The sequence below is a fragment of the Leptonotus elevatus genome, chromosome 7 (genome assembly GCF_054856555.1).
Source record: "Leptonotus elevatus isolate MCC_2025b chromosome 7, RoL_Lele_1.0, whole genome shotgun sequence".
Classification (NCBI taxonomy): Eukaryota; Metazoa; Chordata; class Actinopteri; order Syngnathiformes; family Syngnathidae; genus Leptonotus; species Leptonotus elevatus.
The window spans coordinates 13,575,629-13,591,183 of record NC_141245.1 but is presented as its reverse complement, the minus strand read 5'-3'; the positions used below and the strand labels follow the sequence as shown (position 1 = coordinate 13,591,183).

Genomic DNA, 15,555 nt, shown 5'->3' with positions numbered 1-15,555 from the left:
CCGATGGGCTTCATGGCAAATCTTCCATTGACACACTTTTTGACTGCCTGTTATTTTGGTTAAGCCCACACAGTGCTCAAGAATAGGAATGTTGGACTTGATTCCTCAGCCTTGAACCTTCCCGGCCAAAAAACGTGTTTTGTTATATTTTTACAAAAATCCCTTTTAAATGATGATGATGATGATGATGATATTATTATTATTATTATTATTATTATTATTATTATTATTATTATTATTATTCCCTATGTGTTTACAATCTCTCCCCAGCATGAAAGACAACACATCATGAGAGTAAGCATGACTTGCATTTTTTTGCTCACTCTGGCCTGTCAAGCTGGCAGCATGATAACAATCTATTCAGTCTGTTTGTCATTTCATTTACCGAGTGCTGTTCCCACCTCGCTGAAATGCCAAATTACACGTTTGGATGTATATTCATTTAGAAAGCTTCAAATGCATGAGAATTATTGCTTAATGGGTTATGTCCAGACGTATTTACGGTTGGCGTTAAATTCTGCAGAAGTGTGAATTTCTGTTCTGACTTCTAATTCTGGTATACAACAGGTGGCAACAGACGCATGGAGGTTCTCACTGTACTAAACAAATCCAACAATAGGGGGCTACGGGCAAGATTTGAATGCCTTTACATTACATGGCAATGGAGCATGAGACTTAAAGTGTCTGTGTCCATATAAAAATAGAGTCTGGGATGCTATTTGCCACAGCAGTGGATAACGTAAACAAAGCTTTGTCCAAAAAGCCCCAACAGATTCTTTAATACCTCGCCAGTGCACTGGATTGTAAGCATGCTACTCACATGTCTTCTACTAATATCAGCATAACAAGTAGTGGTTTAGAGTTGACGTACACTCTTAACAGTACACTGACAACTAACCTTTGCAGGGCAAATAAATGATGATGCGGATTGTCTTTGTGTATAATTAATTCGTTGCTAACATTAAAAAAAATCACATTAGTTCTAGTTACTATATGTCGCTAAATTCAAAACAAAAAATCTATTTATACTCATGTTTGGGTGATACAGTGGAGACAGTGGTTAGTACATTCACCTCACAGCGCAGTGGTTGTGAGTTCGAATCCAGCTTCCGGCCAGCCGGCTCTTGTGTGGTGTTTGCGTTTTCTCCCCGTGCCTGTGTAGCTTTTCTTTCTGAGTACTCCGGTTTCTTCCCACGTTCCAAAAACATGCATAGCAGGTTGATTGAGCACTGTAAATTGTCCATAGGTGTGAATGTGAGTGCGAATGCTTGTATGTCAATTTGTGCCCTGCGATTGGCTGGCGAGTAGTTTGGGTGTCACTCTCACCCAGACAGGTGGGATAGGTTCCAGCATGGCCGCAACCCGAGTGAGGATAAGCAGATGGATGGATGGACGGATCTATTTGCATGCATCTATTCTCATGATAGTTGAGCCTCCGAGAATAAACTCCCTCTGCCAAGTGCAAATGAGTGAAGTCAAGAAGGATTGTTTTGATATGCGTTGGTTGTTTTGTTTATTAATAATCACAATTTTATTTTTAAGTTCCCATAAAACCTTGTGAAATATCATGTGAAGATGCATGGGACTATAATGCGATGTTGCAAAAGTAAAAGCTCATTCTAGTGACTGACACAATGTGGAAATGGGGGCTGTGGTCTGACGAGTCCCCTTTTCAAATTGGTTTTGGAAAGCCAAACAATCAGTACAAAGCTTAAAAGCCAGCATCTGTGAGGTGTCCACTGAATAGATAACTTGCACATCTCTGAAGGCACCATAATAATGCTGAATATAGGTTTTGGAGCAACATATGCTGCCATTCAAGCAAAAATCTTTTTTCAGGGATGTCCGTGTTTATTTCAGCAAGACAATTACAACAGTGTGGCTTCATAGTAAGAGTGTGAGTACTAGAATAGCCTGCCAGCAGTCCAGACCTGTTTCCCATTGAAAATGTTTGCCATATTATGATGCGCAAAATACTACCAAGGAGACCCGGGACCGCTGAGCAACTCAAGTTGTACATCAAGCAAGAATGGGAAAGAACTCCACTTACAAAACGTTAGCAATTAGTGTCCTCTGTTCCCAAATTATTGAGTGTCGTTAAAAGAAAAGGTGGCCCTGTCTCAGCTTTTTTGGAATGTGTTTAAATTCAAAATAAGTTTCAGTTTGAAAATAAATATCTTGTCTTGGTAGTGTATTCAATGGATTATAGACCGAAAAGGATTTATTTATTTTTTATCCATGGCAAGTGTGTGGAAACAATGTTTGTTGTTGGCTAACCACGCAACAAGGACTGCTACTTCAACCAAGATGAAAACACCAAACTCCTAGAGCAGGCATTTGCCCAAGCCAAGAAATAATTAATTACGTTTTACCTACTGAAATGCAACATCAACAAAAGTATGATTCTGCTGATAAAGCTTCACCTGTATCGACTTCAAGGTTGTTAACTCATTCACTGCCATTGACGGTTATAGACGTCAAAAATTAATTTGAACTATTTCTATTAGTTTTCCACTTTTTCCACTTTTGTTAATAAGAGAATGAAAACCTATATATATTTATATATTGTACATTTAGAACAGATATAAAATTTGTGATTAATTGTGAGGTAATTATTGAAGTCATGTGATTAATTACAATGAAAAAATAATAGTAGCCTGACGCAAAAACTAAACTTCTTGCCAGGCCTCAATTTTGCAACGCCACTCCGGGGATGCTAAGAAAAACTGCAAAGCCTAATCTGTGGAAAGCTCATGGCCTTCCATCTGTGAAGTGACCTTTTCTGTATAATAAAACCTCTGTGCTGGTGCTCTAGATAGTCACTTCTTCTAAAAATGTGTCAAAATTACAGGCTCAATATTGTACATAACTTGAGTTCCTCTAGCTTGAGTAATAGTTTTTTCAACTTTAGTGTGTGTTTTAAAAGCCTACGAACTGGGCTTGGAGCTGCACACAAGTGCAAAGAGACGGATGAATCTGTTTTTAAATTTGTCATGAGATTTTGGGGATGTTATGAGAACACCACGATTCAATGAATACAACAAGGCGTTCAGTGTTGTGATCCGTGTATTTGTATTTGCATCCACCTCATATCAATAGCACATTTATTTATATTTCAAATTGTCCTTGAGAGAGTTGTGAGAATCTAAAAGGCTGGATTCATCTGCACAAGCTTTATATGAATCCTTCCTGTACTGCTCGCCCCTCAGGCTGCACAAACAAGAGGGAATACAAAAGGGTGGGGAGTGCATGTGGTTGTTACTCAAAACAGCAGAAGAGCTGTTGAGGCTGCCAAAAAAAGATGGAGTGTGCGAGCGGTTTTCCTCGTTCTTCGTCAGTAGCCACACTGACACCCACCCACATTGCTGGCGTTACGTAATAATAAAATGGATTTATGTCAAATATTAATGAAAAGCCGCTGTGTAAAAAGGATGAGCTTATCAGTCCCCCCCACCCTTAAAATGACTCAAACCCCACCCTGGTTTACCGTACCAGCCTCTTCCATCCCTGTCTGTTTGTGCAGGGCGTTAATGGTTAACCAGATCTATAAATACTGGCTCTCACTGACTACCTAAACACGGCATTGGTGAAACAATGACCTCGTTCTTCATTTGATTTATTGGAGGACAATGAGTTGAATGAGCTTTAAATAAAGGCCCACTCAGAGCTGTGGCGCCGCAAGTCATCTCCAAGGAAAACTTATTCTGTCAGTCTGAGTTCAGCTGAAGTTTTTAACCACATGCCAGAAAGGCATTCAACTTGAGAGACATGTTTTATGTGAACAGGTAACACTTTTCCATCAGTTCCTGCTACTACAATTCCAGTCCACAGCAACTGGTTAAAAGACATATTGGCAACAGCAGGAAGTCACAGTTACAGTCCTTGGAATGAAAGGGTAGACTCGTACTGCCGTGGCCCCCCATAAGCATGCTTGCCTCTGGATTCTTGTAAATATTTTTAGTCAAGTGTTGCAGCAAGTTATGCATGACGATTGTATGTGCGTTGCCATCATAAATAGAAACCGCAAGTGTTGCATCTTTCTGGCCCGCTGAAGGTTAACATACAGTAAGGGGATCATGTGTCGTGGATACATGAGTGGCCTCAAAACTCAAATTTTAGCCACAATTTGACCCAACTTTTTGGGTTATTCATTTAACCCCTCCAAAAAAATGTTGGTCAAATAACTAAGTAACTCACAAAACAGCCAAAACATATCTAACTACCTAAAAAAAAATGTTTTCTTTTCTATAAAACAATTCCCCCCCCCAAAATATGTTTATGGGTTATTCATTATACCCAACTTTTTGGGTTAAATGAATAACCCACAAAACACACACACTCTAAACACAGACTCTAAAAACAAAACTGAATTACCCAAATTCGGTCAAAAATTGGCGGACCTGCTACTTGGGTCATTCTGACCCAACTTTCTGGTTTGTTTTGCACAAAACAAAAACAAAAATTGTCCTTCTGAAGAAAACAAGCCTAAAAAAATTGAGTAATTTATGTGTGTGTTATTCATTTAATGCAAAACATGTCAATTGGATTGAGTCGTTGTGACACAACCTTTTGTATTAAATGAATAACTCACACATGAATGACCACACATGAATGATTATTTATTTAACCCCGAAAGGTGGGTCAAAACAACCCAGTCCATTTGACACAGCTTTTTCATTTAATGAATAACAGTTGGGTAAAAACAACAACAATTTGGGTCAAAAAGGGACCCATATGCTAATTGGGTCAATTTGACCCAACTCTCTGGGTTATTCATTTAATGCAAAAAGTTGAGTGAGATGGATTGGGTTGTTGACCCAAGTGGCAGGTTGGTCCCTTGTCGAACCAATTTTTTTTTTTTGTTTTTTATATGTTTGTTTGTTTTTTTGTACTGTTTTTAGAGCATGGTGACAATGTTGGTTCTCTGCAGCATTTGATAGCATTGTGCTTCAAATCCAATTTAACCGACATCATAACTTATTGTGGACCCACTATCATGCATCTTATGTTATCGCTTTGGTCCATGTTTGCATGCAAAAGCAATATTTATTTAATTATGTATTTTCATTATGCCAAGACATTGCCATTGAGTGTCCAATCCGAGCGGCAATTAGATGAAATTAAATTCTGGTAAACTGGGACTCAGATTCTGAAACAATTTTTCCAATTGTGAATAATGAAGAATAAAAATCACGTGTTCCAGCATCGTAGCACAGACGTTAACTGAAATAATAGTCTGAGGTCTTAGCAGTAGGCTGAAGCAAAGTGATGTCATACATGACAGAGGTTAGCTATCTCAAATAATTTATGAGGCATATTTGGGTTAAATTCATCGATGTAAACATAAAACCTCCATTTTAAAGGTTCCACTGCACAGAAACATATTTATAAATGTTGTACAATTTTTTTTTTTGCCGCAACGGCTTGACAACAACATCTCAGCATCGTTGAAGGGAATTGCTGGTTCACATTTTGTCACACGTATGTTACACTGGCTGTGTTGTTCTGCAGCCCAGTTCCGACTGTGTCATGATTGATGGTGTTGTTTTGCAGTCAGAGGTAACTGGAGGTTATGCTCACATCTGTTCTCTGTAACTCAATCACTTGGCCAGACTCAACACTCCCTGCGATAGACTTAAAACTTCACGTTTTCTCCAAACATCCTCAGCTATGTCCAACCCCCCCCCCCCCCCCCTGCCCCTTCCCCATTCTTTCACTTCTTGACGTGCTTCATTCCGTGGGTCATAAACAGACTAATTGCAACGCTCTCAGACCCGGGCAGCGCAACTCACACACTTCCTTGGAATAAGAGAGAGGAGTGGTGTTGGTGGGGAGGTGGGTGCTTCTGCCATGATAATAAAGGACTTGTTGCTCGGGGTTACTCGAGGGCAACGGCCGTAACTCCTCTCCCTGTGTGTGTGTAAAAAGGAAGAGAGCGAGACACACAAGGCTCGTGTGGTTGATGCGTGCCTGTGTGTCCACTGCTCAACATTGACAGGGAGCAGCAATCCAAAAACACAGAAGAGGGCGGACACTCAACAGCTAGTCTATACTTTTACTAATCACTGACAAGCCCTTCAACATCAGTAGCAGGGGGTCGCGGGCAGGATATTCGCTTCTATCCATGAGACACAAAAGATCGAACATGGAACCGGATGAGGATTGTTTGATGTCGGATTGGGAGGCTGTGCTGGAGCTGGATGAGGCCCTGGCAGGGTGGCTTCTGCAGGGTCCAGCAAGAGGGGAGTGGGGCTGGGAGTGGGGCTGGGCCACCTCGGACCTTCAGGAACCCGAGTGGAGCTCTGAGGAGATTCCTGCAGTAAGTCCTCCTCTACTTTGTAAATAAAGCCTTGTTTGGATGGGGAATTAGTGATTTAGAAAGATTAATTTGTTTGTAGAAGGACCAAAATGAGGCTAGATATAAGTACTGTCGTATACTCTTTGTCTCTGGTGATTCCCCATTAACAAATAAATAAATACACTGGAATGGTTGTGACTATTTGAATGGTCAAAGAGCTCTGTTGTTTGGAGTCATCACGGGCTGGTTTATCATTAGCATACTGCTCAGAAAAGCACATATTTTAAGATTCAAACTTGCATGTCAAAGGAGATGTTCTTTTCCCACCGGCTTGGATCCAAGGGATTTTTTTTTTTTGGTTCCAGTATACATCTTGTTGCTGGGATGGCAGCTATTGTTTTTCCTTAAGGTTTCCTGTTGAAGGAAAACATCTGGCGCAGACAGCAAGAGCCTTTGCTCTGGCACACATTTGGAGATTTGGTACTTCTTTGTGCAAAGAATGAGATTGGCAGATCAAGCCAGCAAAATGAAGACTTTAGAACATAGGTGTCAAACTCCGGTCTTGGAGGGCCGCAGTCCTGCAGGTTTTGGATGTTTACACCATATATGATCAGCTCATCAGCAAGCTCTGCATAAGCCTGATAATGATCCAGATGATTGGAATCAGCTAGTGTTGGAAGAGGGAAACCTCCAAAGCCTGCAGGACTCGAGGACCGGATATTGACACCTATGCTTTAGAAGATATTACTGCCAAAAAAAAAAGAACATGTCGTCGCTGCTATGTGAAAAACACATTTTTACATTTTTATGTTGTTGGGATGTCTGCATTGAGTTTCATCACAAAAATATAAAAAATGTCGCTATGTGAGAAACATTTATGTCCATTTTGTCATTTTTTACATGTTTATGTTTTTGTGAAGAAACTGAATGCGTCCAAAAAACATTCAAATGTAAAAAATAAAATAAAAATAGATGTAAGTGTTTTTCACATTGCAGCGACGATTTGTACTATCGTTATTGGGCCAATACCCGGCCTTCTTTCACGGTATCAGTACTTGCATCGTAAAACGGCCACAAGATGGTATCTGGTATTGGTATCTGCCGCACTCTTGTGGCCATTTTTACGGTCAGGAACTAGAAATGCAATTTTAAGGAAAAGTGCTATTTTGGGATATATAGGTCTTTCATTTAATTTATCTATCATTGTATTTTTGGGACATATTATGTATCAAAAGTACTTGTGGTATCGGTACTTGGTATCGGTGACGACCCAATAGTTGAGTACTCGTAATGGTGTCGGTCTGGAAAAAAAAGTGGTATCGAACATCAATTTAATTTGTACCTTTGTGTTTAAAAGTTCAAGCACCCCTCAGTTTATTTTTAAGCCTTCGTCATAGCTACATTTTCAAGTATAGCTTTAGCATTTGTTACACCTGCACAATGTAATAAAATCCCATACAAAAAGTCAAGTAAGAGTGTTGTGTTTATTGTAATTAGTAGTAGTTCCCAGTCGTGTAAAACTGCTGCAAATGGAAGCATGGTTCTTGAATGCTATTTTGTCTGACACCTAAATGAAACAAACACCTCTCAGTAATGCAAACCCCGCAGCAATTAACATACAGTCATTTTAAACAGACGCAAATATTGATATATTTTGAAGCAGCCCTTCATTTTGCGCCATTGTGCAAGTGTACCTAATGTTATGGCTCCTGTGTCGCCCGTAAGTTTGCTGTGTGATGCCAAACTGAGAATGGGTCTCCTTTTAGATGCTCGCAGCATGTTCATTGAATGATCTGCGGTGGGCTGTTTTTGGAATTGAGCTTCTACTAAGACGCAACTTTTTTTATGTGTAACTCTGCTTGCCATTGAGTCAACATCCATGAAAACAATCTTGTCAAAATCCAATCTTGATCATCACCCGTGTCAGACAAGGGATTTGACAAGCTTTGAAAAGAATGAACCGGGCTGCATAACGGAGAGCACGCTTGTGTGTGAACGAGCAAGCATGACGATTTGTGTGTGTGTGTGTGTGTGTGTGTGTGTGTGTGTGTGTGCGTGTGTGCGCGTGTATATGGCGAAGCAATGTGTCTTGACTGTGCTCGTCCCTGCAGGTGCTGAGCCCCACATACAAGCAGCGCAATGAGGACTTCAGGAAACTCTTCAAGCAGCTACCTGACACAGAGAGACTCATTGTGGGTGAGCGGACGCTAGTGACACACAGACGCCATGTGAAACGATTGCCTTACGCCATTATAAGGTCACATGTTTCAACTTGCGCAATTTGACTTGCCTCACAGTCCTCGTGAAGACTGCTGCTATTGTCTGAAAAAAAAAAAAAAATCATCGAATAAACTGTGACCTTGTGGTGCTAAAAAGTACAATTGTTGTAAGACTGAAAACGACGACAAAATCCAAAATGATTTGTTTACAGATATCTATGTATCATTTTTGTGGTTAAGATTTACACATGCAAATCCATATACGTGCTAAAATGGGGTTGTTCCTTGTCCTTCTACAAAGGTTTTACATAAACTGGCTGCAAGCATATTTTGCATAGTTGTGATGTCTAACAAATGGCAACCAAAACAACAATTCCAACTATTATTATTAAATCCACGCCACTGTTCCAAATACAGACAAGAAATACATGAACCCATAATGAGAAATTGTTGACAGGCAACCCGATGAGATAGCAGCTAGCACATGTGAAACAGACACAACACAGGTGAAATGGTAGCTATACAGTACGAGTTAGCATTGCCAATTTTTGTTTTGGGTAATGCAGTGGTTGACATAGCTGACTTTCATGCAGCTAGCATGGGATCAATTCCCTCTCATATCCCTATTTAGGATATGGACAAAGTGGACTGATTGTAATATTAGATGCGCGGTATAGAAATTGGATGAACGGTGTGTGTTGTGCTGATGCCGTGTCATGTCTTCATGCAGACTACTCGTGTGCTCTGCAACGGGACATCCTCCTACAGGGACGACTCTACCTCTCCGAGAACTGGATCTGTTTCTATAGCAACATATTCCGCTGGGAAACACTGGTATGCTTGATGCCACTCTCTGAGCTCTATTTTCATTCCCATTGCAAGGCGATGGCGCGGCGGAAATCTGTGCAGGGGCAGGTTAGACTTTGTTTTGGTATTTTCACAGAAGCGCGCAGCTTCCTGTAGTTTCAAATGGTCTTTTTGCGCCATTGTGGGCGTGAGCACAGCCAACTTGGCACAGTTTACTTGGTAGAAGAAGAAAGTGATTTGTTGGCGTCCACGCAGGAGATGGAAACACACAAAGTATGTTTATAAGGGACTTTATAAGCAGTCCTCCAAAGATATATATATAGGGGTGTGAATTGCCTAGTACTTGGCGATTCGATTCGTATCACGATTCATAGGTAACGATTCGATTTGATACCGATAAGAATCTATAAATTTATTATTGCGATAACTTTTTTTTTTTTTACTCAAATTTAGAAAATACTTATCAGTAAACTTGCACATGTACTCTGTAAGATTTGTATGAAAATGTATTTATCTGAAAATTCTGACTTATAACTGAGCCACTTCATTTAGCAAACAGGTTGCAGTCTGAAATGAAATATTAAGGCTTGATGTTCCATTAATATAACATTCTTCCATGCTTAATGTGTGAATCCTAACCCCTAAGTAAGACGTTTTGTTGAATATTCCCGTAAAAAAAAAATCGATTCGGCCTGTTATATCGCGATATATTGCCGAAACACCCCTAATATATATATAATAAAAATGATAATAATAGTAATGCATTCAATGAATGCTGTTGTCATAATTATGAACGAAATATGATGACAGACACCACACATGTCCGGAGTGCTCAGAATCTGTCTGCCTGAACCACAATTAAATTCACCAAAATCCTGTTAGACTACCTGCGCCAATACTTAGACGTGATTCCAGCAGGCGTAAAGTTTAGTTCACTTTCAGACACTTAATTGTCAGGTGCGCCAGGCGATTGTCAAACGACCCACCCTCCGTACGCCGGAACACCCAGCATGGCAACCAAATTGGAACCAAATTCCAAACAAGTGCATTGAGGCTTGCGTCGGAGCGAAAATCAAGATATGACAGTTTGATAGAGTTTCTACACAAAGCTGCGCTGTCAACATATAGAGAGCCCGCTTAAGTGTGATTTCATTGGAAAAGTTGGCTGTTTTTTTGGAGTACTTATACTATGCATCTTCACGTGTGCAGCTGACAGTGCGGCTAAAAGACATCTGCTCAATGACGAAAGAGAAGACCGCACGCCTCATTCCCAACGCCATCCAGGTCTGCACTGACAATGAGAAGGTAAGGTTTGGGTGCAAACAATTTTTAAATAACACTTCGAAAGTGAGACTGAAATGAAGTAGCATAGTTTTGAATAATGGGAATTTTGTCCATTTAGTTTGGGGACCTTACAGTAGTGATGGGGAAATTAAGCTTCATGAAGCACTTGTGATATTTTTTGACTCCTCTAGATGGCACTCTTGGTTGACAGATGCAGTGGAAATGTAATCAATTTCCTTTGCACTTGCCTTTATATTTAAACCAAGAGCACCATCTAGGGGAGTCAAAAAATATCTCAAGTGCTTCATGAAGCTTCGTTTTCCCATCACTACCTTACAGGGCCTTTAGTGTTGAACTCAATGTGGTCATAATGTGGTCATTGGATTATGCGGAATAGCTTAATTAACAGCTGCATACCTAACTAAAAATTTTCTCTGCAGCACTTTTTCACCTCTTTTGGAGCCAGAGACAGGACGTACATGATGATGTTCAGACTATGGCAGAATGCGCTGCTTGACAAGGTAAAACAATTTCACTACAAACTGAGATTATGGGCTGTATTGTGGTGGTTAAAAAAAATATATGCAAACTATGCCCTGGACTGGTCACCATTTGATTATCGAGCATATAAAGACAACCATTCATACTTGCATTTGCACTGCCACCGTGTGGTTACTGAACCCACACTGTATGCATGGAGGTCAGGCAAGTGAAACAATAATGAGAAGTGGGCATACTGTTATGCTTAAGAGCCACATTTCATTTTTTAAGTTATAAATAAAACATTTTAATTAGGGGTGTTAGAAAAAATCGATTCGACAATATATCGCGATATTACAGCGCGCGATTCTCGAATCGATTTGAAATGCGGCCGAATCGATTTTTAAACATCAATTTTTTATGGGAATATTCAACAAAACGTCTTACTTAAGGTTAGTATTCACACATTAAGCATGGAAGAATGTTATATTAATGGAACATTAAGCCTTAATATTTTATTTCAGGGCTGTTCAAACATGAAACAGACTGCAACCTGTTTGTTAAATGCAGTTGGTCAGTTATAAGCCTGAAATTTCAGATAAATAAATACATTTTCATACAAATCTTACAGTGTACATGTACAAGTTTACTGATTTGTATTTTCTAAATTTGAGTTAAAAAAATGTTTTTTCGCAATAATCAATTTATAGATTCGTATCGGGATTTATCGGTATCGAATGGAATCGTGACCTATGAATCGTGATACGAATAGAATCGCCAGGTACTAGGCAATTCACACCCCTAATTTTAATAGATGTAAAAATATGTTTTTACTAAGATTTTATTTTATATAATTTACAATAAAATAAAGGATTATTTAAAAATAATATTAAATATATTTTAATTAAAGAATTATAGTCAAAAATGGCTCAGTTGACAACAAAATCAACAACAACAACAAATAATAATAATACATAAATTATAAATTAAAAAAAATTGTACGCTAATAACTTTCAATATAGCACTCTCGGTCATGTGAAAATACCAGCGGGCTATTCAAGTGGCCATTTGTGCCCCCTGGGCCATACTTTTCACACCCTGCACTACACCTTCACATTTACGACATTATTTGTCAAATCATTGAGAATGAAAACTATCATTTACTAGCCACTTGGTAAAGCAACAACACTCTAATTATGCTTTCATCTACCTAAGTCTACAAGATGTAAAGTGATGTATACTGTGATCTTCTACAAAATACGCACCCACTGTAAAATGAGTAATTGCCGTGGCATTATGCTTTCTTCTCAGCCGCTGTGCCCCAAAGAGCTGTGGCACTTTGTCCATCAGTGCTACGGCAACGAGCTCGGCCTGACCAGTGATGACGAGGACTATGTTCCGCCCGATGACGACTTCAACACCATGGGGTGAGTGTGGCTGCACTGCGGGGAAGTCGGTTGCTACGGCTGCAAACAATTATCCAAATTACACGCCGATTGATTAAAAGCTGTTTACAAGGGCACACATTCAGATGCACCATGAAAGTATTAGCAACCTCCTCTCTTCTCTCTGTTTATTTGCACTTACTTAAGGGTTTTTAATGACTGGGAGGTGGGAAGTGGATTTCTAAATTAAAATCAGCAGAGCTGTGTTTAAATCTGTTCCCCAAGTAATTATTATGCTTTCTGTTGTGTTGCCTAGCGGCTAGCTTAGGGAGATTGCAGCAGGGAGTGCATTTCACAGGTTTAGCCAACTGAGACGTCAGTGGTCAAGCAATTTTCCTATTAAAGAACTCTTTGTATGATACAGTATGGAGGAATAATAGTAGTAAAAAGAAAAGGCACTTTTGATACATTTTTAGCCATCCAACATTTGCTTTTGGCAAGAAAAGAAATTTGTAATATATTGTTAAAAAATACAGTAATCATAATTGTCCTTATATATATATATATATATTAGGGGTGTTAAAAAAAATTGATTCGACAATATATCGCGATATTACAGCGCGCAATTCTTGAATCGATTCGATATGCGGCAGAATCGATTTTTAAACATCAATTTTTTATGGGAATGTTCAACAAAACGTCTGATTTAGGGTTAGGATTCACACATTAAGCATGGAAGAATGTTATATTAATGGAGCCTTAGTATTTAATTTCAGTGCTGTTCAAACATGAAACAGACTGCAACCTGTTTGCTAAATGCAGTGGCTCAGTTCGAAGCCTGAATTTTTAGATAAATAAATAAATGTTCATACAAATCTTACAGTGTACATGTACAAGTTTACTGTTTAGTATTTTGTAATTTTGAGTAAAATAAATAAATAAATCGCAACAATTATTTTTTTTATTCACATCGGGATTAATCGGTATGGAATCGAATCGTGACCTAAGAATCGTGATACGAATCGAATCGCCACTAGGCAATTCACACCCCTAATATATATAATTAATATTATGAGCTAAATCTGAATCTAAATTGCCACACTCTACTGCAGGGGTCTCCAACGCACGGCCCGGGGACCATTTGGATTATATTGACCATCAGGATGATATTTTGCGGCCTTCTGCTAGATATCGAAGTTTAATTAGTTAAGTTATTAGATAAGTTAGTGCGCCTTATTGTCAAAAAGTGGGGAGGAAAAAAAGATCAAAAACCATCTGTTAAGCATAGCATCATCAGTTTCTCTGCATTTTCTTTTTTTTCTGGTGTGCTCATTTATTAACCCTATAATGGCGTCGTGGTACCTTCAGCTTCAGTGAAGAGATTCCGAATGAGGAGAATGAGATGAACAACGACAACTTGTCCAAAAGCAGCGCAGAGGCCAAGCCTGACGGGAGTCCACCTCTTCTTCACAAGAAGGTCATCCCAAACAGCACCATCAACCATGACACGCCCATCACAGTAAGCTGCGTGGCCACATTTGAATACCCATCATTAAATATTGTTGAAACTCCACATTCCGATTCCCAATAAAAGACCCTTCTGGTTGTTGTTGCCCCCCCCCCCCCAAAAGTTTGACCTCCCCACAGACGATTTCACAGACTGCCAACCGGATGGCGAGCTGCTAGCTGTGCCTCTGCTGATGGAAGAGAAGGCCAATGACACCAGCGGGACTGGTGGCCCCGTCCCCTCGCCCTCGCTCGACTTCAACGACAACGAGGACATCCCCACGGAGCTCAGCGACTCTTCAGAGACACATGATGAGGGTGGGTGCAAAGGACAGATTATGTCATCGATGTCTGAAGAGAGAGTCAAAAGGTCCAGTCTGTGGGAATTTTCTCCATTCAGCCAGAAGACCATTTGTGACGTCAGGATTCACTGATGTTGGCCACCATCTGACCACCAAAGCACACATTTAGTAGAATTAACACAAGACACACGCACACTCAAACTGTACATAGATTTTAATTAGTCTCTTGAGTTATTGTTAAGCGACATTGGGTCACTTGAAATGTGCTCTATAAATCTAAGCTATTATTATGACATAGAGGGCCCGCTGGCGGCAGCATGGTGGGTGAGTGGGTAGCACATGCGGCTTACAGTGAAAAGGTTGGAGGTTCTAATCCGAGCTCCAGTCTTCCTCTGTAGAGTTAGCATGGTTCCCCCATGCCTGAAGGGGTTTTCTTGGTATTCCAGTTTCCTCTGTCGTTTCAAAAACGCGCTACTTGAACATGAGTGTGAATGATTTTTGCACTCCATCAATTCAAAATCAGGATGGATGGATAGATGGATGGATCTTTATAGACAAAAATACAAAGTAACGGAGCAGGGATGGGTTCAGATGGTATTTAACCAATTCACTCCCAAAAACGTATTTATACGTTGTTTGTATATATATATATATATATATATATATATTTTTTTTTTTTTTATTCTTGTTCATACAGACGGCTTTGATACAACTTATGATTTCAAGAGGTTGCTTAAAGCAATGGTAGTTATTGCAAAAAAACAACCAGCAGGTGGTAGCAGAGTATAAGAGATCAGCCAGGGCCATGTTGCAACAAGCTCTTTTTGCCAGTGTTTTCAACAGGTTTGTAAATAATGATGAAACGTAGCTATATCCTAATACCGATCACTGCAAAACAGATACAAATGTAACTTTTTTCCTGATGAAAGAAGAGACTCTAATCTATAGCAATAGAACATAATATTCTGTGGACCTTGCAAAGTCGGTCAAAATCCCGTAAAACAGCCAGGAGCAAAGCGGGTTGCTTCAGTGAAAAGATGTAGAGAAACCTTGATTGAGAGCGCAGGGCTGGATGCATGGAAGCTAACCTCGGACGCATGGAAGAACAGCTTGCATGGAAGAGTAGGGATAAGGAAAATCTTGACACACTGAGAGAAACCTCAGCTAAGGAACCAAAAAGACAAAGACGAAAGACATCACCAAAAACACTCAAACACATCATCAAAAGTCTGCTGGCTCACAATATCTGCGCTACTTCATTCCAATTCTGTTTG

General features: G+C 39.7%; 1 protein-coding gene across 11 annotated transcripts in view; it reads left to right on the top strand.

Annotated features, from left to right (window-relative positions):
• Positions 1 to 15,555, top strand: part of gramd1bb (GRAM domain containing 1Bb) — a 101,184-nt gene that overhangs the window by 72,083 nt on the left and 13,546 nt on the right. For 8 of the 11 annotated variants that reach the window (XM_086079828.1, XM_086079830.1, XM_086079829.1 and 5 more), the window contains 8 exons: positions 271 to 294; positions 8,410 to 8,494; positions 9,248 to 9,351; positions 10,534 to 10,629; positions 11,049 to 11,129; positions 12,400 to 12,515; positions 13,842 to 13,992; positions 14,105 to 14,297. In XM_086079828.1, the coding sequence (XP_085935954.1) occupies positions 271 to 294; positions 8,410 to 8,494; positions 9,248 to 9,351; positions 10,534 to 10,629; positions 11,049 to 11,129; positions 12,400 to 12,515; positions 13,842 to 13,992; positions 14,105 to 14,297 (850 nt within the window). The remainder of the gene's footprint in view (positions 1 to 270; positions 295 to 8,409; positions 8,495 to 9,247; positions 9,352 to 10,533; positions 10,630 to 11,048; positions 11,130 to 12,399; positions 12,516 to 13,841; positions 13,993 to 14,104; positions 14,298 to 15,555) is intronic. The other 3 variants (XM_086079833.1, XM_086079832.1, XM_086079831.1) reach the window with 1 other exon arrangement.